Genomic DNA, 23,406 nt, shown 5'->3' on the forward strand with positions numbered 1-23,406 from the left:
ATTTGATGAGTTAATTTAGATATAAACCGGATCAGGAAAAATTATATATTGTTTTGTTACACTATTACTGCAAGATATAGTTACTACTACATACTTGTGTGGTAGCGTGTACTCACAATTTAAATTAACATATGCAAAAATCGTATAATTTATACGATTGCTCCGTGGCTTGGCGTAACAAGTCGGAGGTTCTGAATTCGTTTCCCGGCGAAGAAATAATTTACGATTGGTAGCCGTAGACGCACTCCGTTTAAAGCATTAAACGGATAATTAAAATAAACCTATAACGGGAGTTATTAACGACTGTATATTTGTTGCAATTCATTCATTCAGACGCTGATATGAGTTCAGAAGTGTTGTTACAACCTCCTATGCCATTTAACAAACCAACGCTAAATAATTAACGTTTTAAAACCACTAAAACTCGAGCATCTTGAACAACATAAAGTTAATTACTTCCCTCTCGAGATGGCTGAAGTATTTTTTATAAATACTGCAATATATATTTGTTTTGGAACAAGCGTTGATACTTGCGCTACTGCGGACGAACTCAGAGCGGCAGTGAGAAACAAACCGCGTCGGCGAGTGAACGTTACGCAGTCGTGATAAATATTTTTACGATAAACTTTTAATATTACAATTTAATATATTTAATTAGGTTTAATTTATGTCATTTGAGTTATGTGATATTAATTATTGACTTTGGTAAATAAAGCAGTAAAAATGATGATGGCCAGTGCAAAATTGGTTCGGGACTGTAGTTCAGACTTGAGTTCGGATGTACGCTCTCTTTCTGTTGAGTCTTCTACCGAGGAACAAGATTCTACTACAACCGAGTCGGAATATTCTGAAGAAGAGAAGGAATATGAATTAGATGATTTACAAATTCTGAAAACAATTGGTAAGTTTTGCCTTATTCTTAGTACTGAGATAATCGGTGAATTGAATTTTCTACTTTGATTTTTATGGGATAGGTATGTATGTCTAAATAGTCTTAGATTTTTTACATTTTTGACCGACTATATATTTGTATGTTTTTAAATATATTTCAATATCTGAAAAATCACGCAATGTTAAAATTAAACAAATGTAAATTATCGTGTTTACTCGGCTTTTTTTTTACTATAGAATACATACATTTGAATATATATACACAGTTTCACGGAAAAAAAAAGAAATAATTCACAGAACATCGCTCATTTGTTTCTATCTCATACTTTTACCTCTACCTCTCCGCCTAAATGAAAGACATTTGGTATACAAAAAAAAATTAAAGATTTTCACTACATTAATCTTTTTAAATGTTCTGAGTTCGATTCCCAGCGAAACAAGGCCAAGACCCGCTTCATGAGACGGCCGACCTACAGTAACGGAGAGGCACTAAAAAAAAAGGGGAACCATTAATAGATTATGAAAAAATAAGACAATTTTCATTGTTTTAAACAGAACCGTATAAAGTATAGTACAGGTGGATATCGTTGTAACTGGAGCAAGGAGAGGATAATAGCTAAACCAGATGTCAAATGATGTTTTGTGCTCTGTTTCACCTTAATACTTGAAAAGATGAGTGTGTTGCAGTCTAAAGTAGCATAGAGTTTCTGTTTTGGCCTTAATTCGCAATACGCTTTTGACGAACGCGCGTCTCGTCTTTGCATCTGATTTTGTATACAAAAATAACTTCTATGTATATTAAAGGAAAGTTTTAATATTTTTTTCTACTCTACAATGGTAGTTGTATTTTTTGGTGTTCGGAATATTTCCCCGGAAATTCATTGACGAAGACGCATCAAGTTTAGTTTTTTATGCATATTACCTTAGCTTATTACCGTGAGACTAAAATTGCTACTATCAACGATTTTCAGTGCTGAAACTATACAAGTTCTTCAAACAAAATATGCATATAATCAACAATGCCCATGGCAATTCGTTATCAGTTTATTAATAGCTAATGTTAATAAAGCCGTCCTTAAAATTAATTAGGTCAGAGGGATACCCTTTATATTGTGCAGGTATTATCATAATCTAGATCAAGGTTTTATGCGAAATATTTCATGCACAACTCGTGACTGAGACTATCATTCAACTAGTTTATTGGACGTTTTAGGTACTTATAAAGTTGTGTTAATATTTTAAGGCATGTTTGGAGTCTCAAAACCCAAAATAGAACATGAGACAACATTTCGCATGAGTTGCGTTGCTATTTTGAAAATAAAGTACGTAAAGCCTGTCAACTTAATTAATGGTTATTTTAGAATAATTTTTAACGAGTTTCGTCGGCTAATGTACATGTGATAATCCTACGATTAAATAAAAAAAATGTCCAAATTAACAAACTAATATAAGCGAGAAAGTATTGGTTTTTGCGATTCATGTATACCAATTATTACGCAGGATAAAGATGTTTTCGTAACTGATTATTATAAGGCCAAATCATTCCAGCAATTTCTTTTTTTTCTATAAGAATGTTGTTGAAGAAAATAATGGCAGTGACAGTTTAAATAAGCTGTATTGTTTTCAATGCACATTCCATTGTATCGTGTTTTGTATTATATCTACGTGAAAAATGCTAATAAACCTGCAGTATACACGCAAACGAGTCGTTCTATGTAAATAATAACTGTCACGCTCGATTTAAGGCGAATGTAGGTTAGAGCAATTCTGTGGTAAAAGTTGCAATAATTATAATATAACTGTATATAAGCACATAAATCCCAGATATAAAATCATTCTCGAAAATACTCTTATACATAAAAAAAAATAACCCTCACTATAAAATTTATTTAAAACACAGTTTAAGTTTGCAAAACAGTTTGTAGCAGTAAATTTTTCAACTAATACATACCTAAATATACCTTAGTATATTTATGTTAGAACCAATTTTGCAGGTCTTGTTGTAGTAAAACATGACTAGCTGTAATAATTACAGGCAACATATCTAGTTAAAATAATACAAACACTTCATACAAAAATGCCTAAAGTGTAACAAAAGTTGTCCGTCCACGTTTCATTTTCAAAGATTGAAAAGCGCGCGAAAATTTTTAGTTAATAAGAAAGCTTTTAACATAAATACGATGAAGTGAAAAGAGATGAAAGTGATTGTGTAAACAATGCAATATCATAGTTTACGTACTGAGAAGACGACCTGCGTATAAATGCAGACCACGGTCACCATTTGAATAAATATTCGCCCAGGTTTTCTTTCATACAGTTCCTAGCCTTACAAAGTTCGTAATATACTCACGAATAAGATGAATGTAAAGACACAGGATTAAACAGTTACACATTCCCCAAGAGAGATTTTGCTACAGTTTCAATGATTCATTGACAAGTCGGTGATAAGACTTTTGTTTGTTGTGTTTGTTTTTTCGCCGGGAAATTACCCCGAGCCGTATACTACATTATAAACCAAGCGCGGCGGTACACGCTGTTTTTTATTTAATTTATATTATCTAGTTCTATATTAGCAATTTTCTTTAAATATTTATAATATATAACTAGAAATATGTTCAGTGGATTAGGAGCATATTTATAAACAAACAATAATATATAAACAAATATAGATTGTTTATTATTTATTGGATACAATAGGTAATAATAACAGAGATTTGTCATGGACGTCTTTATTTTAAAAACTACTATGTAGTAATTGATCCGACATTTTCCTTACCTTTGGGCTATGAATATCCAATCCAATTGTTAGACGCGCGAAGATTTCGTTGTCTTTTAAATACTTTTGTTTACTATTTGTTGGGCATTGTTTTTATTTATATTTAAAGGACAGGTGAGGTACGGAGCTAATTAAATTGATTGGAGAACAGGAATTGATTTTTATAAATACTAAAGAGCAGATTATTTCTCCATTTTGTTAAGACATTTCGAAAACTAAAATATTATTGATGTTGGCAAATAAAGCCTTAACGTGCCTTATACAGCTGTGCAACAACGTATTCAAAAACCTTGGCCGATTTTCTCTTATCACATTATTGAAATATTATCATCAACAATTCCTTTAGACACAAGTCAGTATTATCATGCCTTTCTGTATGCGGGTATGTGGAGTATTTATGACACTTTTAAGAGGATAAAAAAACGTTTTCATGTATATTTAAATCAAATAATTCATTTTTTTTAATATGTTCATCCAATTTATTAATATAATTCAAACCTTAAAGTAATTGAGATTATTTAAAATGTTGTCAAAAATATGTGTTCACATAAAAATAACAAAGGTGAGTTTTGAATGAGCACATTCTAGCGTTAACACTGAAAATGAATTCACACCCTATTTGCCGATTAACTTATCGTGTGAAGCCATTATGTTAATCATCATAATTGTATTTTATGCAAATCTATTACCGTAATGAATCATTGATTGACCGAGGGCTATATACCTCGCAAACACGATGCAGCTGGCTCTTACATAAGAACACGTCCGATTTACCTACTTGATGGGATTACAAATAACGTGAACACTTTCTCTGATAGTATAAAAAAGTTGGCAGCTGGCAATGCCTACGGCGCAAACACAAATGTTCGTTATGTAGATAAATTTATGTTATATTTTTTTTTAAATCTTGGTATACAAATGTAAAAATACGCGGTACACAAATTTGTAACACATATCAAAAATCTTCGCTTATTTAATACATGACTATTGTTTCATTACATTTAACATTAAGATATACATTTTCCAAAACATGCACCATGTACCGCGAAATAATTATAATCCATTCACTCACAAATCATAGGCTCCCTAAAGGCCGATTTACATTATCTTAGTGTTTAGGAGAGTGCTTTAGTACAACTTGAGAGGCAAGTTCTTTAGCGTAGCGTTTACTAAAGCAAGTAGCGTTTACATGTTTCAACTAAAGTACTATCCTAAAGCACTCTCCTAAACACTAGGTAATGATAATGTAAATCGGCCTTAATGTGGGGACTAGCGTCAGATAAATTTTCTCATAACGATATTTTTGTTATGAATAAAGTTTTATTATTATATTCTTTGTTATATATATTAACACGTAACCTATTGTTTTGTTAATAACTTCAGTCCTATTCATTTTTTTATACCTGCAGCGAGACTTATAAGTAAGATCCCCAACACTTATTATTTTGCAAAAAAATAGCCGTTATAAATCTGTAAACGGAATGCTATTACTGAGTGATATTATTGTTGATGTAATGTTAAAGAACTAAAGCTGAGTACGGACGCAAACGATTACGTATTTCGGAAATAGCTTTTAAAAGTTGTTTTGTGGTAACTGGAAAGTTATGAGAACTTGTGTGACACACAGTTGCTAACGTATGACTTCCTCTCTGATCATTATCTAAACAAATTGCTTATATATTCGTATTTTATTAAATTAACAAGCAATGGAATACCTACGATTATAATACAATTATAGTAATTGACAATTAACCTTTACTAAAAATCAGTAAAGTGATTACCTAAAAATATGTAACTATTGTTTTATAGGCATTAACTAAATATTTTCGTTTGGCATGAGTTTGTTGCCGTTTAACCTGAATTGATGCCTCAACAGAGCTACGTAAACAGGTCAAGGAATTAATAGATGTTCGAGATTGATATATAATAATCCGTTACCGAATGTTCCCATAATCCATTTTTAAAGTATAAACAAAAATAAGAAGCAATTTGAAGAGGCCGAGTGCTCTTTTCTCCGCGAAATGGCCTACTTGTGATTTTCACCGCGAAAACCCACGCTTCTCGGAAAATCTCATTAGGAGTTTTGTCAAGTCAATAAACTGTCATATCAGCACGTACGACGTTACTGCGCCTTATAACGTTCATTAGCGTAAAGATTTACTGCGCTATAACCTAATTTAAAAACACTTTTATTATTATATTTATTGCAGGAATACGAACGAAGGATCTCTGAGTTTTGTGCGTTCCAATTTGGGACGTTTAAACACTACCAAATGATTTGTAAACATTTTACGTATCGTATACGATAACGTTGAAATTAATAATTTATTTAATAAAAATTAATTTAATGTTTGTGTGTGTTAAACAGATTATAAAAATAATTGAAAGTATTTCTGGAATATGCGACATAATAATTTTGAGTTTAACAATAATTCACACATTCTATACCAATAAACGAACTTGACTTTGACTTTGTACCTAGTTGTATTTATGTTAAAAATATTTCACAAGATGTTATACGTAAAACAAGAATTGTTTTGCGTCACTGGTCATATTTTATTCTCGGAAGATAACTTTGAATGGCTTTACAAGCCGTTATACGCAAAACAATTTAATATTATTATGATAGATTAGTATAGCCGATATAAACTCGAACAGTGCCGTCTGCAGCCTGACTAAAATAATACACAAACCATGAAACCTCTTTAGATTCTGGTTACATTTCTCGCCTGGTCTGTGATAAGAATCTTTTTACTATGCCAAGCAAGACATATAATAGAAACTTGTGTTGATGGTACACTAATTTTATACTCGTAAATATAATGAAGGTGAATTTTTAAACAATGTCACACGAAGACATTGAACATTGTACACAATCGTTAGATGCAGTTCAATATCGTGTCTATAAATTACCGCTGGAGTGACATAACCAGCAGGTGGCGCAACTTGTAATCTTTCCAATACATATATTTTTAGAACTTACAAGGAACAAACAGTTAGAAGATTTCTTTTTATAGTTTTTTGTGAGCAGACATTTGAAATCAGGTTTTTTGTAGCATTTTAATATTAAAACTTTCATTATGAATTTACATTTTATTAAACACATTTTCTAAGTATATGTTGACCTCGCGTGTTAATTAATTTAAATGAACATATCATTAATTTACTGTGTGCATTAATAAATCAAAGTGCCCTAGTTATATTAGCCCTAAATATGCGCTTGGCAAGTAAAGCCTTCATATCAATTAAAAAACGTTAGAAGCAATGGCAGAATAAGGGTTTATATCCACGATATAGCCACTTATTTACAGAAATTTAATATGTTTTTAAAGAATTCAACGCAAGCGTTTATAATTTACAATACTCGACGTTTCAAGCGTCAACGTTTGTGACATGACTGTACGTTCATATCCGTTATAAAATAAAAAAATTGCCTTAAACTGGCGGAAACCAAATATTATGTATTTCTTTTGGCAAGGGTTACAGGGAAATATAAGACATATTGGGGTTGCTCTAAAAATTAAACAATTAGCTTATTGGATTTTTTAATTTAAACTAAATTCGACCGTAACAATAAAGCTGGAGTTAAAAGAACAAGTAAATATAGGCACTATAATTATTATATAATAATAGAACTGTATCGTAGGCAGTTTCATAATAAGAATACTCTGAGTAGAAATGATTTTTTAATAAAACTAGATTGTAAGAAGACAGTCTCATTAATTATTTTTGTCATGGGTAAGGAAAATCACTTTGCCAACTTCCTTTATTTTTGACAACGGATTTAGTTTGCATTCCGTCAACGTCTCTCGAAGGACAGTTGCAATTTTCAATCCCATTGTTTGGTATAAGTATTGATATAGGTATAATATCATACTCATTTTATTATTAGTATGACATTTTGGTGATAGAAGCAGTGTGGGTCTAGTGTCTTCAGCATACGACTCTCATCACTAAGGTCGTAGCTTCCATCCCCGGCTGTGTACCAAAGGACTTTCTGTCAATGTCCGCATCTAACACTCTCACGTTCGTTGGTCTACGACCTACGTCTATTATGATGTTCCATATATCTTAAACGGTTATTATTAACTCAGTAAACCAGCGGAATATTTATGCCTTTATATAATACTAGCCGTTTCGCGCCCGCTTTGCTGGACGAATTAAAATAAATTTTATGTTTCATTATTTTATTTTTTTTCATATTTTTATTATTCTTCTTTTAACTTCCCGCTAAGAAAATTGAAATATTTCGAAAATCGAGTTTTAAACAGATGTTGACGTTTAGAGGTTCTAGGAAGCCTCCCCGAATGTTTCCGCGGTGAAGTCCGTATGGATAAATTTTCATAAAAGTAAAACAGCAATAAAAAAAGGAAAAATGAAGGAACGTTGGAATTTAATAAATAAATAGCCATAAACCATCTAGGAAAAATTTCGCATCGAATGGTGGTAGTTTCATGTCGATACAATCAGTGGTTTAGGCGTGATTGAGCCTCAAACGAAGACCATTTTCATTATATATATATAGATAGATCACCTAAGACTGAATTGTTATTTATTTAACGAAATTTTGACCATTTATCAGAAATAAATGACTAATATAATTATTATTTTTTGGATTCGATAACTAGAGTTCTTTTAATAAGATAGAGGGATCTTTTATATTAATTATATTGAAAAAGATGTTTTGACGGGACGAGAGCTAACATGTAGCTTACACGACATGAGAGACAGCCGTGAAATAGCGTCACTGGAAAAATTATTTCTGTATCGTAGAATTATGATGAGTAAGAACTGCGTCATACAACTTTAAAAAGCTTTCGTGTTTCATTCTCCAGTCATTAGATATATATATAAATTGAAAATTTCTTAAAAGATTCCTATAATGTGTAAAAAGATTACAACTATTTTACAATAGAAGATAAAGATTAATAAATATATATACTTATTATGGTTAATTGAGACATAAATGTACTTAAAAGGCAGTCTGTGTGTTAGTTAGCTAATTTTTTTCAACTACCATCTAAGACTGCTATTTGGTCCACTGAGTTCGACGCAGAAATCCAAAAGGACCTAAGTTCTATAGTTTACAAATATACATAACCATAACCTTATTTCTACAGAGTTAAGCAGAAACCAGTGGTCAAGACAGGCTTGTGTTAAGTATTGACAGCTTTATTGTTGTAAATTTTAATTAACAATTTTATAAATAAACATTTCTTGGCGCGTTCTCCTATAAGATATAATATGAAACCGCAGAAACTACGCCAGTTGCGACACATAGGTCCCTATTTTAGATTGAATTTGGATCAAGGACAGTTCCAAAAAGCACTTAATTTGACACTAAACACTACTAAAATACAAATGTTTACTCATCAACGTGTAATTTTTACGGTCTATAATCAGGTTTATGAGGACATAAAGCATAAAGTCATAAGTATTAATTGATATTTGGCGTCGCTTATTCATTATTATAAGAATCAACGGTAATTCGCGCAATATGTTGATGAATTTATTGAAGTAAATGAATTTATTTTTTAAGTCCTAAAACTAATACTCAAATCTTATTAAAAGATTTGCTACCAGAAGATCTTAGATGAGTAAGAGTTAGGGACATGGTTTGCCAAGAAGGACATCGTCACCATAGAAAAGAATTCATAGTACCATAGGCCACAGTTCAGGCTGTGATTAACAATATCACAATCAAACCTTATCACAGCTAAATTAACAAAGCATTCTTTTGAGCGACCGACAATACATAGTTAACAAAATATAAATAGAACATATCTTTATAGCTGAACCAATTATAATTTGGCTTATTGAATATCAGCATTACAATACTTCATATAGAACAACAATTGCCATTATATATCTATTCCGATCTATTCTCAGGTGAACGTATGTTTCATTTAAACAAAAAATGTATGAATGGCCACGACTGATTGAAGGTTGTGCTGCTTCAATACACTCGGTTAAGTACAAGGTCTCTTCAATCTATTTATGAACATTTTCCTTGCCAAATTTCTATATTAAGAAACCTAAAGTTTTTTTATCGTCAATGTAAGATATGTTAGAAAAGCTTTGCTCGGTAACGTTCTATTTTAAAATAAAGTAAAACAAAAGAGTTGAGAATTGAAGGTATAATTTATTTTTTTCTTAGACGTAATTAAATTAAAGGGATATAGTTAAGATTACCTACAGTTTAATCTGTTTCAGAATGAAATACGATAGTTTTGCTTAACTTAATAATAATTCTATTTACGTTAATAAAAAAATATTTATTTCATCGGTTACGTAGGAATTATATTTATATTTATTACTAAACTAGTTAGTATTCAACGAAAGTTCTAAATATCGGTTTTGGGTTTCTGGAAGTCGTTACTACGTTAAAATCAAAGACCAATTTCGTTTTGCGTACGTCACAGCCTACGCCATATAGGCAATATTGTAAGAACAGTGTGCGCTATGACAAGTGAAAGTGGTCGGTCAACTCCTGAGGAAATTGTTATGCTCATAACTTTTTGGTCTTTCTCTTTGGCGCCATACACGACAGAGACAAAACACATTAAAGATTGTTCCGTTCAAGTTTCCGATGATGTTACTTGCTTAAGGTTGTTTCCGATTATGCAACAAGAAAGAATTCGCAGTTTATCGCGTTGTGTGAATTCTTTTGTATGCAAATCACTTTTCTTGGAACACGGTATTGCTTTTTTGGGACCCACTCTTTTACATAATACCAATGGATATTATTTTTTGTCTCTGTTCTCTATTACAAAAGCACAGTGCATAATACAATTGCTTCCATTACACAGTAGTTAGCTTCCTCGCGTTGTATGTCGCGAAATGTGTCAGTGCCCATTAGGGATTTATATGATTACGCATTAATACTATTTTAATATTATATTACAAAACTGTAAGTTGATATAAGACCTCGATCAAATGTCTATGATACAGGTTAATTTTAAATCTATATATATATATAATGAAAATGGTCTTCGTTTGAGGCTCAATCACGCCTAAACCACTGATCGTATCGACATGAAACTACCGCCATTCGATGCGAATTCTAACGTGCTGTTTTACTTTTATGAAAATTTATCCATACGGACTTCACCGCGGAAACATTCGGGGAGGCTTCCTAGAACCTCTAAACGTCAACATCTGTTAAAAACTCGATTTTCGAAATATTTCAATTTTCTTAGCGGGAAGTTAAAAAGAAGAATAATAAAAATATGAAAAAAAATAAAATAATGAAACATAAAATTTATTTTAATTCGTCCAGCAAAGCGGGCGCGAAACGGCTAGTACTACTATAAAAGCAATGAGATGTTGTAGTAACCCCTTTAAATGACATGAGGGCTTTGGTTTGCCTTAATTGGCTGTCAACTGTTACCAAAACACAGCGAATTAATCGTAAGATATGGCTTACAGTGATATAAACTCTTAATTCTATTCCAGAGGCATTAGTATGTAATCGAAAAAAAATGTAATGGAAATCGTGTTTATTTATAACTAATACTTGATATTATTTTGGTGCTAGGTCACGACCTAAAAGCTTTTAACTGTTCAACCTTCAACAAGCAATAAAATAAATACATGTTTTATAAAAACAAATGATTCCCTTAAATTATTAGATATGTTCGACCGGACTTGCGCAAGAGTGTTGGAAATAAGATCGGGTGTTGTATCTTGCGAAAGTTTGAGCGTCACGGGCAGCACGTGTTTCAATTATTAGAAGCAAAGTTTATCAATAATATGAGAAAATGTTATACAATAACATACAGGAAAGGCAAATAGCAACAGAGAATTTAGTTGTTAAAGTAAAAGTCAAGTAATAAATGTAATTCGTTAATGTTCTTAAAGATTACAATAATGCATATTCTCGGTAATAAAGAAGAGGTACGTGGTAGGATACGTATCTCCAGGAACTGAAGGTATTCTAAGATAAAAAACACACCAAAAATAGTACATCAGCTTTCATCAGAAGCCCACAAAGGCTGGTGCAACAAACTAAGGCTATTTGAACCTACTTGGGTTTTCGAAAAAATATAAATATTACATTATACCTGAATTTCTGTATTTAATTGAAATCGAATCAAAAATCATCACTAGACACGGTAATCTTGTCGTCTTTTCTTCCCCTGGCATATAAACTGTTAGTGATATTGGTATGTTTTTAAGAAAATATGTTGTATTTAGATTTTAGCGTAAGAATATCTGCACGCGATACAAAGTTTACATTCAGTCCGACGAAATGGGGAATCTCTAACTGAGTCATTATTAAAAATGTGTAGTTTATTTTATCGTATATTTTTACAGTTACATTTATTTTCATACGATTTCAATAAACGTTGGAAATAAAAATACATTTTGGATGTCAGTTACATTGCGATTATATTTATTACATAAAGATTTAATAATGAAGCAAGTCATTATTATCTTAATTTATATATTTATATACCTACTAATACGTAATTCGTTTACCAAATCGAATTTTCTTATAAACCTCTCGTTCTTAATATTCTATAATACAATCCTTATAATTTGTATATTTTTCTTTTTTATCGCAATGTTTAAGTTAGCCAAGTTATATTTCATTTACATATAGTTTTATTCACCATTATAAAAAAGAATGAAATTTCTCACACATTTTAATACAAACCAACGTTGAATGGCGCCAAAATGGTGAAAATTCGAAATCATATCATAGATAAGGAAACATTTGATTTCTAGAGCTGAGCTTGCTTTAGATAAATAATGTCTAATTCCTTAATTTTCACAAGTTCGTAAAACGAATTTAACAATAGGCTATGGTTAATATATATGTAGAGTGTATCGAACTAAAAATGAAGTCACGATCTTACAAGAGCTGTAAGAAAGAAGTTTTTAAATCGTATATGAGGGCACATTTTTCAAGAATCTCCTTATAAAAGAATTACAATCCAATGACGTTTTCATGCCACAATAGTATTTAATATTTTTTAGGTATTCGACGTTTTTTTGTCTATATTGTTTCTAGTTATTCTTTTAAACAAATATATTTGTTTTAGGTACTGGAACATTCGGTCGCGTTTGCTTGTGCAGAGACAAAGCGGCGGACGAGTACCTGGCTATGAAGATATTGTCTATGGCTGATGTCATACGTTTGAAACAGGTCGATCATGTCATGAACGAGAAGAATATATTATCTGAGATTAATCACCCTTTTGTCGTTAACCTGTAAGTATACAATTATTGTTTTGGTTGAATAAATAGAATCCATGATGACATAAATCATTGTCCTATACGATATACTTACGTAGAAAATACATGGGATTAAAAATTAGTGCCCGAAAATATGGCTTGCCTTGGCAAAAAAAAAAACGCAGGTATAAGATATTTACCATACTATTAATTTAATGCCTGATTGAGTTTAATGAATTTCAGATATATTGCATTAAAATTATTGTAGGCCAAACAAATAACTCAATCAATCAAATCAATCAAAATACGTTTATTCAATTTAGATGCGTCTTAGGGTGCTTTACAAAATTCACGAAAGAGCAAGACGCCATCCGTTCGCAAAACTACCAGGAGGTCTTGTTCTGAGAAGAACGGTCAAGAAACTCAGCAAGTTTAACCCTCCCTCTACATTACAATTATTCAAAGAAAAATGTCATAAACCACAACGTCATTAAAGTTACATAAGTAAAAAAAAACTGTTCTGTGATTTACCACATTGTTCTGTGATAAAACTCATCTACTTGAATGCAGTTGATATTGTTATTTATTACAAATATAGTTTGGTTTTATTAAGGTTTACGTCATAATTATCATCTCAATAGTAATGGCTATGAGCGGTAACTATAATTTATTAATAAATCAATGCAATAACATCAATAAAAACGAGTCAAATTCAAATCGCTATAAACTTTCACATAACAATATAATTTATGATCTTCTTCCGCTAAATTAGAAATTTCTTATACTGTTAAAGTTTGAACTTCGACCATATTAGGTAATGGTTATTATAGAATTTTATTTGATCGCACACTATGTGTTACAATACTTACTATGGCCCGCGACTTTGTCTACGAACAATTAGCTTAAAGATGATAAAGTATCCCTTGATTATGTAGTTGCCTTTTGAATAAATACGTTTATATATTTACTACTAGTATCGAGTGGTGTAGTGAAAATCGAATCGAGAACCAGACAATATAAACCTATTTGAACATTTTAGTTCATATTTACATTTGGTTTATTGAATTAAATTGTTTAATTAATTAATTTATTTATGATAATGTATTGTCTAACGAAATAGCATTAAGACTACTGTTGTTAACCGTCTGACATAATATAAACCACTACTCCAACATGTAATTGATTTAAAAATAAATTTGTTCTTTTTGCTCACGTAGCGTGGCAATGTTTGCCAACTCTATAAATCAAAGATTACAGCAATTACTATGGTTCTTATTACAAACTACAACCTAAACACTAATTAATTAGTTATGTAAAATGCATTCGTTACGTCTTACAGCTATAAGCAATGAAACTAAATCTTGTATGTTTCCTTAATAATATTTTTACAAATAAATAAATAAAAAGTAATTTTTTTTAGTTGCCACCAATTTTGAAAAGTTGCTAAGCCACCACGAACTACTGTATTTATAAAAAAAGTTAAATATGTTTTTAAGTTTAAAAATGAGGGTTACACCTATCAAAACTTATTATATTACTATATGGTGATTTTAGTAATCTAGCTTTATTGTAAAAACAGATGAACCTTTCTAAAACGGGCAGAATTTTGTTTATTGTATTGTGGCTACGTCGTGTCCTAATCGCCGAAACAAATGACGTACGTAAATTATCAGCAATACCTGTGTAAAAATTAATTTGTGAAATAGACAATACTAGCTCAAGCTTTTTTTTCTAAATGTACCATGTGATCGGCCACAAAAACTGTATATTTGTCTTTTTTGAAGACTATAGAAAAAACTATGTTAATCCTCCTTAATAACTATGATTTCAATGAAGTTCTTTGTTTTAGACGGTGGTGGACGCATGACGAGTCGTGCATATATATGCTTTTCGACTATGTGTGTGGAGGCGAGCTTTTTTCATATTTAAGAAATGCTGGCCGGTTTAGTAACAATATAGGTAAGTTTTCTAATATTTAAAGTCTTTATAACGTACATTTTCATATAGATCAAAATTTAATATTATATACGAGTACTATCTTCACAAATCGTTACTTAACATTACTAAAAATAGCGACTTTTTTGTGTGAAGTGCGCTCGGGATAATTACCAGCGAATGTTTACCCGGTTGACGGCGCACATACGTATTTAAGATTTGTGAAAACAGAACAGTCGTGCTGTGATTTAGGAAAACAAGTACTATTAATCTGGAGATACGCAAGAGCTTATTTCTGGAGGAAAGGACAAGAGCAAAAATAGTCGGTCAATGACGCGGGTGTCTGAACGCTGGCTCGTGTTGAAAACCGACACTGATCGTCAGACACATAAAAATTTACGGACATTGTGTGGAACAATACTGGGAGACATATATTTGTGGTTCAGTTTATTTGTGTGATTAGGTGGCGAAAGCGGCAGACGTAGTGACGCCTCGCTTGAATTTGCGCACGCGCACCAACCCGGGGTTCTCCCGTTGACACACATTTTCGTTCTTTATTTACTGTGCCCTCAATAATTTTACTTATAAAATTAAGGGCAATTACACCAATAAAATAATTTAGTTTAAATCGTTACAGTCGGTAAATGTAAACTGAATAAATATATCGCGTTTATTTTGTGATTTATGTATTGTCCGGATGTTTTCACTAGGTTGCAAGTTAATCATAATAAATCTTTGATGTTCCAAGAAAGACGCAAGTATTGTATTCAAATAAGAAATATAGAGATTATATTCGTAGATTCTTTCAACGAAGCGAAACAACAATTAATAGTTGGGCGTAGAGCTTTAAGCTTACACAAGTCTTTAATATGTAAAAAGATAGTATGAAGGCTTCAATATATCATCCTAAAAGGGTGATATCATACCCAGTTAGAATCTTAATGACGCAGACATCTCCCACGCTGCTGACTCACCCTTGATAAGTCATTAGGCTGTTTCATTCAACACGAAAATTTGTTTAGTTTCAAATTGTTAAATATATATAGGAAAGTTATGTACTACACAAATAATTTAGGAATCCTAGGTCTTAATGAATTTTTTATTTCAAGATGTAATGCTTCGTCGTCAGTAGTAAACATAGAATAATTGCAACGTCTCTGCACGACGTTTGACAGAATTAAACGACTAACATTTGGCAACGAATGTGTTTTCGTTTTTGTGTAAATAGTGTAAAGTTTATACACAGTTCAATGTTAGAGAAATGTTATCGAATAGTTATAATTGAGACTGTGAACGAATATTAAAGTTATAATAATAATAGAGGCAGCGTGTTATTCTCAGTGCCGGATAAAGCCAGCGCGGGGCCTGTAGCAAATTCTGCCTAGGGGCCCTTGGTTAGGCTTTAGGTTTTAAATAGTTCGCCTGTTTCCACGATATACTTATAATCGATATTATATTATAATCGATTAAAAAAGTACAATCTCGGCTACGTAAACTCGCAAAATAAATGTATACCTATATAAAAATTAAAATCAAAATCTGAAGGGTACAAATAACATGCTAGTCTAAATATCTATATCGATTATAATTTGAAAATTAACGTTAAAAAGATAAATACGTACTTATTTTTACCATTATACTTGACGAAGTCGAGTTTATTTTTATGTGGAAGTAAAGCATAGACTAAGCGCTTCACGTTAAAGGTATGTAAGATATTTTACGCTACTATCTAAATTAATACTTTTTTTATTACGGTCAGTCAGGCGTTGGAGCGCGGGGCCCGTAGCATTTGCTACTCTTGCTATGTGGCTAATCCGGCACTGGTTATTCTTTCAGCCATAGAAAATTAGAAATTGTAGTGAATGTAGCATCTGACCTAAGGGTCACACTAAATCGTATGCGTAATGGAGAATAAATTACTTTATGTCGTTAACGTCTTGACTATACGACGTTTTTATTATATTCCTAAAGACATCTTATTACACGTAGTAATACTCGCGATATAAAAATGCGATAAAAATAATTTCAGGGAAGTTCCATATAAAAAGATAATGGATTGCGAAAAAAATTTATGTTTCCGTACTTAAGACACATATCTTGTTTAATAAAAAAGCTATGTGTTGACAAATTAATTTGGTATGTTTTTATATAATTTTTACATAGACTCTGGTTGATTCAATCACAGGCAAATTATATTGTTGGAAACACACAACATACTTCTGTGGTTCAACAACAAGCCTTATTTAGAGCTTAATAGTTTAAAAAATATAAGTGTTTAGTAGCACCGCGATGAGTTCACGCACTACACTTTTTTGAAATCGAAAGAGTCCATGGGCGGCGGTATCATTTTTAACATGAGATGAGGCCTCTACCAGTTTCGCCCCTGTTCAAAAAAAATGCCATTTTATAATTTTTACCCATAAGGTTCTGTCATCTTAATAAGATGGCAGATTGCAGGGGCGTGGTCGTTTCAAAGAAAACAATTTATGTTTCAGCAAATTTCTATGCAGCTGAGATAGTGTCAGCGCTAGAATACCTTCACGCCCGCAACATCGTGTACAGAGACTTGAAGCCCGAAAACTTACTTCTAGCAAAAGATGGACATTTGAAGATTACGGACTTTGGTTTCGCTAAAAAGCTCACGGATCGTACATGGACCTTGTGTGGAACGCCAGAATACCTAGCCCCAGAAATTATACAGAGCAAAGGGCACAATAAAGCTGTAGACTGGTGGGCTTTAGGTGAGACTAAATTAATTTATTGTTTTGTTATCTTATGTACAACAAAGAAACTAAAGCAACAATGTCGTATAAGGTTGGGTTAGAACGAACCACGATGTTATATTTCACTGTCGGTTTGTTAGGCATGTGACCGTTCTTTAGGTCAGGTAATATAACAAAATCGATGTTTCGCTTTATTTTAGAATAGTTAGCCAATCAAATTTTCTTAATACGTAGCAGGTAGCTTGGAGTGTAATGTTAGATCGTGTGTTGTTTACATTATCATTATTTCATGTTCCAATTAAATATAGTTCTATGTGACAGCTTTATAGTGGTGCCAAGTTGAATATAATTTATTGCTTACAGTCTCATCAGTGCTTGTAACTCCTTAAATCCTTGGCACAAGTACATAGAACTACGGTAATTATATGACACGTGTTATTGTCTAGACAGGAATCATCTATATTTAATATCCTTCAAGTAATTATATATAATATCATATATGTGATGTCTCGTGTCCTTCTATGAAATCATTAGAATTCAAAATTTCTATACTGGAGGAAACATTTTTCCGAATAAAACCTATATTTGTTTACACGATTATTTTGACGTCGAATGCATGGTTCTGAAATATTTATTCTTTACTTTCGATAAACAAACTTTCTTATCTAAAGTAAAGTTGTTGCGTGATTTTATGTTCAAACAGTTGAATCAATTTGATTTATCTGTATTTGACCTTGAATACATTATGATACGTGATGTTACAAGTAATAATAAGCCTGAAAATATTTACCATACACGCTCGTCAGATGTGGGTGCTTTTGATCAGCCCTGCGATTCTGTAACTCACTTTTCGAATGATTTGGCATTCTGATAAACAATAAACTACAAGCTCCCACCTTTTCAGAATGCCACATCATACAATGACTGCTTCACGACTGATTTCAGAGCGACCCTCGATGCGAAAACCGCTGTGTGAGTTCGAAAAGTGACAGAATCGCAGGGCTGACCTTCAAGAACATTCTTAATTCTAATATGTTTCGGAAACGTACAAGGTCTATAGTAGTAGGATCTGTATAGTTAAATATTACCTATTATCTTACAGGCGTGCTTATTTACGAGATGTTGGTCGGTTATCCCCCGTTCTACGACGACAATCCCTTTGGAATATATGAGAAGATCCTTAATGGCAGAGTTGACTGGCCGCGCCACCTCGACCCGGTTGCCAAGGATATCATAAAGAAACTGTTAGTGCAAGACAGGACGAAAAGACTCGGAAATATGAAGGTAAAATACAGGAAAATTGGCACTTGATTTTACTTTGTCACTATTGTTCTTTGTACTGTATATAGCTTAGTAGCAGTCAGCAAAGTTGTGACAATACTTGTCGTGACGATTTTAAGTAGGATGGAATATACATACGGAAAATTTGGGAAAGCTCATACCGTTGCTATTATTTTTAATATTTTTTATTGCTTTTGGTCCGGACTCGATCCCAGATCTGTAAAACCCGGAAGATGACTCGTATTGTCTGTAACTTAGCAACGCCACGTAGGCGTCATTCATTGTTGATTGTGTTTTTGACAATGACATTTAGATAAGTGTTTTAAAATGATCTACGCTACTCAAGTTACAAAATAAAGACTTCTATTAATATTCGCGCGGATTTAGTGTATTTTGCAAGACTTTTTGCGATTTCTTTTAATTTTAACAAAACCACGATAAAATGCATCTAAACTTTAGTCTGCCTTTATAAATATCAATTGAAAATCGTATAAAAATGCGTTCGGTAGTTTTTGAGTTTATCGCTTAATAGGATAGATATTAATAATATTTAAGGATATCATTATTATTAGCCATCGCGTCGTTTAAAAGAACATAAATACCAAGGGAACATTTTATACTTAGTTGAAATTACTTGATAAGTTTTGTATAATTGTATTACGTAACAATTTGCGTACGACTGTAAGATATGAATTGCATTTTCGCTCCAAACATATTTAAATCAATTGAGTTTACACAAAAATATTGCGTATCAGTTTACAGTTGGCTTGTCTCCAGAATATTGCTATAAGTAGGGACCGTTTCTAATCAAGATAGAGATATTTTCTTCAATAATAACAAACTGGTTCTCTGAAATTTACAATCGACATTAATATGCATGTTTATATCTGCAATATTATTGAACAAGCGTGATTACTAATCTAGTTTAATCCTAACTACTGTTTATATCATGTTTTATGGACTTACTGTTATTGTTTGTACAGTTTATTCATTACTGTACCTGCAATCGTTTGCGTGAGTTTACTACGCATCCTTAATTCACAAATCAAATTCAGTGAAATTCATAATTTTCAACTGTGAGACGGTAAATGATTGAATAAAGGAGTTTTTGATATGATCCAGTAACATTTTGCTATACAAGTTTTAACAGGCGAGCGACTAAAAGCTTTTATTGTTGTACTAAGGAAATATTATTATAATTATTAAAAATATCTTTAAATTATATCTTATATCTCTTCCATCAAGTTTTAATGGACCAAAAGCGTTGCTAGAAGCTAACATTATTCCACTTGCAAAAACGCAAAATTATTTATCAAGGATCGGATTGTCTGGAGTCTAAAACCAATTAGCACGTTAAACTTATTGGATAATTCAAATATTGTGGGAAATAAAGGAGTTGAGTTAACGAACACCATTTAAAAATCATCAAATTAAAAAGCGCGGGTCTTTTTACTTCTCTGCGTCATCATAATTGTTGACCATTAAGTGCCGGTATATTTTCTATCATTCCCTATATGTACACAAGGTAGTTTCTAGTGGACACACGTTTTCTCTTAGCTTTTTCTGCGATGTCGCCAAGATATTTAGAAAGCTATCCGTCAAGTCATCGGCGACATCAAAGATCAATGAGTTATATCGTATGTCTTGAGTCTTGTCACTAGATGCTGTCTTCAAAGCTTTATCCTATACATATAAATCCTATTAAAAACGTTTAATGATCAAAGTACAATATTTAATAAGTTCTCACTATGGAGACTGGGTGAAATTCACCTTCGCAAAGTCATTATTAAAACCTTTTTATATTGTACCTAGCGGAAATTTGATATTTAAATACGTTTTTTTAAATGGTGCCAGATCTAAAGGATCCCGTTTAAATAAAACATTATCTATTCAAAGACCCCGACATTACACGATGCGGTAACTAGTTTAATTTTTTTTTCTATAATTACAATTAATGTGGAAGTAGCTATTTATAGTAGTCTATATGGCTATCATATATCGATATTATTGTGAAAGCCTTTGTAAGAAGTGTTCGGTTATACTGAGATTCAATCACAGGCCTTTAAATTTCATGGCTATGAATAAACCGCTTATTACCGATAATTTACGATGGCGGCTTGTATGACATTCCTTCTAGTTATTAGCGAGACCAAGATTCTAGTGCCCTGCACTTGAGGGTATTGTGAAACCCGATTAATTGAATTTATTCAGTAAACGTGCTTAGACAAGCTAATCGCTCAGATCCGCTCCATAAAATTTCAACTTTACGATGTCATTTGCGTAGTGCGGTGCCTAAGCCAAATAACAGAATTGCTCTAATTTTAGCAGCAGTGCTTCTGTGATTGATGTATGGTACGATTGTTTATCGTTTCAATGGAGACGATTTGATTTATTTGTGTACTTTTATGACCGAAGTTCAATCTCGACTTTCATAGTATGACGTCAGTACATTATGGCAACACTGTGCGATTTTTAAATTGTTTATTTATATTAATAGAACTTTATTTTATGATGCTTCAAAGTGCTCGAGCTTATTTTTGTTGAAAATTTTAGATTTTTCGATTACACATAAATATTGAAAGTGTAGAGTTATGTAGAGTAATAAATTATTTATAATTTTCTTTTACAGTGTGGCTCGGAAGATGTGAAACGACATCGTTGGTTCAAACATTTGGACTGGGCTGATGTTTACTTGAAGAAGTTACAGGTATTTTGGATTTACATATATGATTGGCGAATAAAGGAGATTTGAAAAAAATAATAGTAATTAGGGTCTTAATTGGGGTCTTTTCGTAACAACAATATCATCATCATCATCATCAATGGTTATACAGCCCCTTGTGGGTCTAAGCCTCCTCAATTACACTTCGCCATCGCAATCTATCTAGTGCTTCCCACGTCCAATTGCGAACCCCTATTGTTTCGAGGTCCTTGACAACACCATCCCACCAACGAAGTCTCGGTCTACCGGGTTTTCTTTTGCCACCGGGTTGTGAGTTTAGTAAGGACCTTGGAGTTCTGTCGTTCGCCATTCGGTGCACATGTCCCAGCCACTTGAGCCTGTTGCACTCTATGAATTGGACGATGTTGGCGTCGTCTAGAATGTTATAAAGTCCTTCATTGTAGCGGATACGCCAAACAACAATATATTTTTCCAAAAACTAATTAATGGTTTTTCGTTTTTAGCCGCCCATTGTACCAGCCGTGTCATATGAAGGCGATACTTCAAACTTTGACGAATACCCCGAAACAGACTGGAAAGCCGTGCGATCGCTGGATCCAGATGAATTAAAACTATTCGTGAATTTCTGAAATTCTTAATTCCTCCATTGGTTCTAATTTAAAGTGGAATTCGCGAATGGTTAACTGTATTCGGATGTGAATTTCCAAAAACAATTTCGTAATTAACATTGTGTTAGGAAATTTAGGATTTTTGTGATTTCTTAAATCTTAGTGATACCGAGATTAGATTTAATTGATTATTAAACTTTGTTTAATGTGTCTGGCGTTTTCTTAATACATTATTTTTAACAATGAAAATTAAGATTTGATCTTAAAATTTAGTAGTAATTATAGCGACGCATACTTATTTTTATTAGTTTAATAAAGTTCACGACATCAGATATAACAATTTTGTAAAGTCTATTATATATTCTAAAATATTAAATACGGATATAAATTTTAGTTAAACAATCTTGTGTAACTAAAATGTATGGTAATTCTAATAATCTGTCCTAATGTATGAACATGCCGTCCCTTTCATACGTAAGAGTATATTTTTGTGGTTTGAATCTGTAATAGAATTTGTAGTTCAACGCTTGAATATTTATCTAAAATAAATGTGTAATGTTAAGTAGACAAATAAACGTGTTTTTAAAGATACCTTTTTGGTTACACACTACCTATTTATTGTTGCGTGCATATTTTTTTTATAAATAATGAAATTTTTATATAAATTGTTCCAAAATATTTTATAGCAATTCCAAGTCTTGAATAATTAAATACTACGATTCAAAAAATACTTTATTAATTTGGGATACAACAAATTAAATAGTTGCTTAGAGTGATATAATTTGAAGCTTAAAAGATTACTAAATTATACTACTATTAAAAAACTCCTCGAACGTTGAACATTGAGTATTAAGTTTTACTCAGGCGTTGGAACATTGTTTTTTATTGCTTTTTAAGTATTGTTTTCGTATTATAATTTAGACGATAGATAATGAGGTATTTCCTAGCCATGTTATAACTAATGTGATTGCTGTGATCTTATTAGTCAGACAAAAACTCTGTTTTCGCATATTTATTAACTTTGGAAATGTAAAATGATAACAGGGTTTTCAGATAAATGTTATTTAATGATAGTTGATGTAAATATTTTGATACTAAGACATTAAATAAAATTTTATACATACTAGTGGTTTTCTTTTGTTCATAATTCTAATACGCGCTTGCATCAGAAGGAAGGATATCTCGGAACCTGTAGGGCAATAAAATATGTAAATTTTTGGGAGCACAAGCTTTTTATGACCACAGTAAACAGTTGACTATAAATTCAATTATATATAATTCAACCTATGTAAATATTTTTTAGCAAGTTACCTTTAAAAATAAAATGTT

The 23,406-nt window shown here is 31.9% G+C and overlaps 1 protein-coding gene across 1 annotated transcript; it reads left to right on the forward strand.

Moving 5' to 3' along the window:
- The first annotated feature begins 547 nt into the window (after positions 1-547).
- On the forward strand, positions 548-23,200 carry LOC125056730 (cAMP-dependent protein kinase catalytic subunit 3). The gene is made up of 7 exons (XM_047660003.1): positions 548-901; positions 12,715-12,883; positions 14,697-14,806; positions 17,278-17,523; positions 18,608-18,789; positions 21,416-21,493; positions 21,973-23,200. Exons 1-7 carry the CDS (start codon positions 724-726, stop codon positions 22,096-22,098), a joined length of 1,089 nt encoding a protein of 362 aa, XP_047515959.1. The 5' UTR covers positions 548-723; the 3' UTR covers positions 22,099-23,200.
- Positions 23,201-23,406: the final 206 nt, after the last annotated feature.

The sequence above is a fragment of the Pieris napi genome, chromosome 15 (assembly GCF_905475465.1).
Source record: "Pieris napi chromosome 15, ilPieNapi1.2, whole genome shotgun sequence".
Taxonomy (NCBI): domain Eukaryota; kingdom Metazoa; phylum Arthropoda; class Insecta; order Lepidoptera; family Pieridae; genus Pieris; species Pieris napi.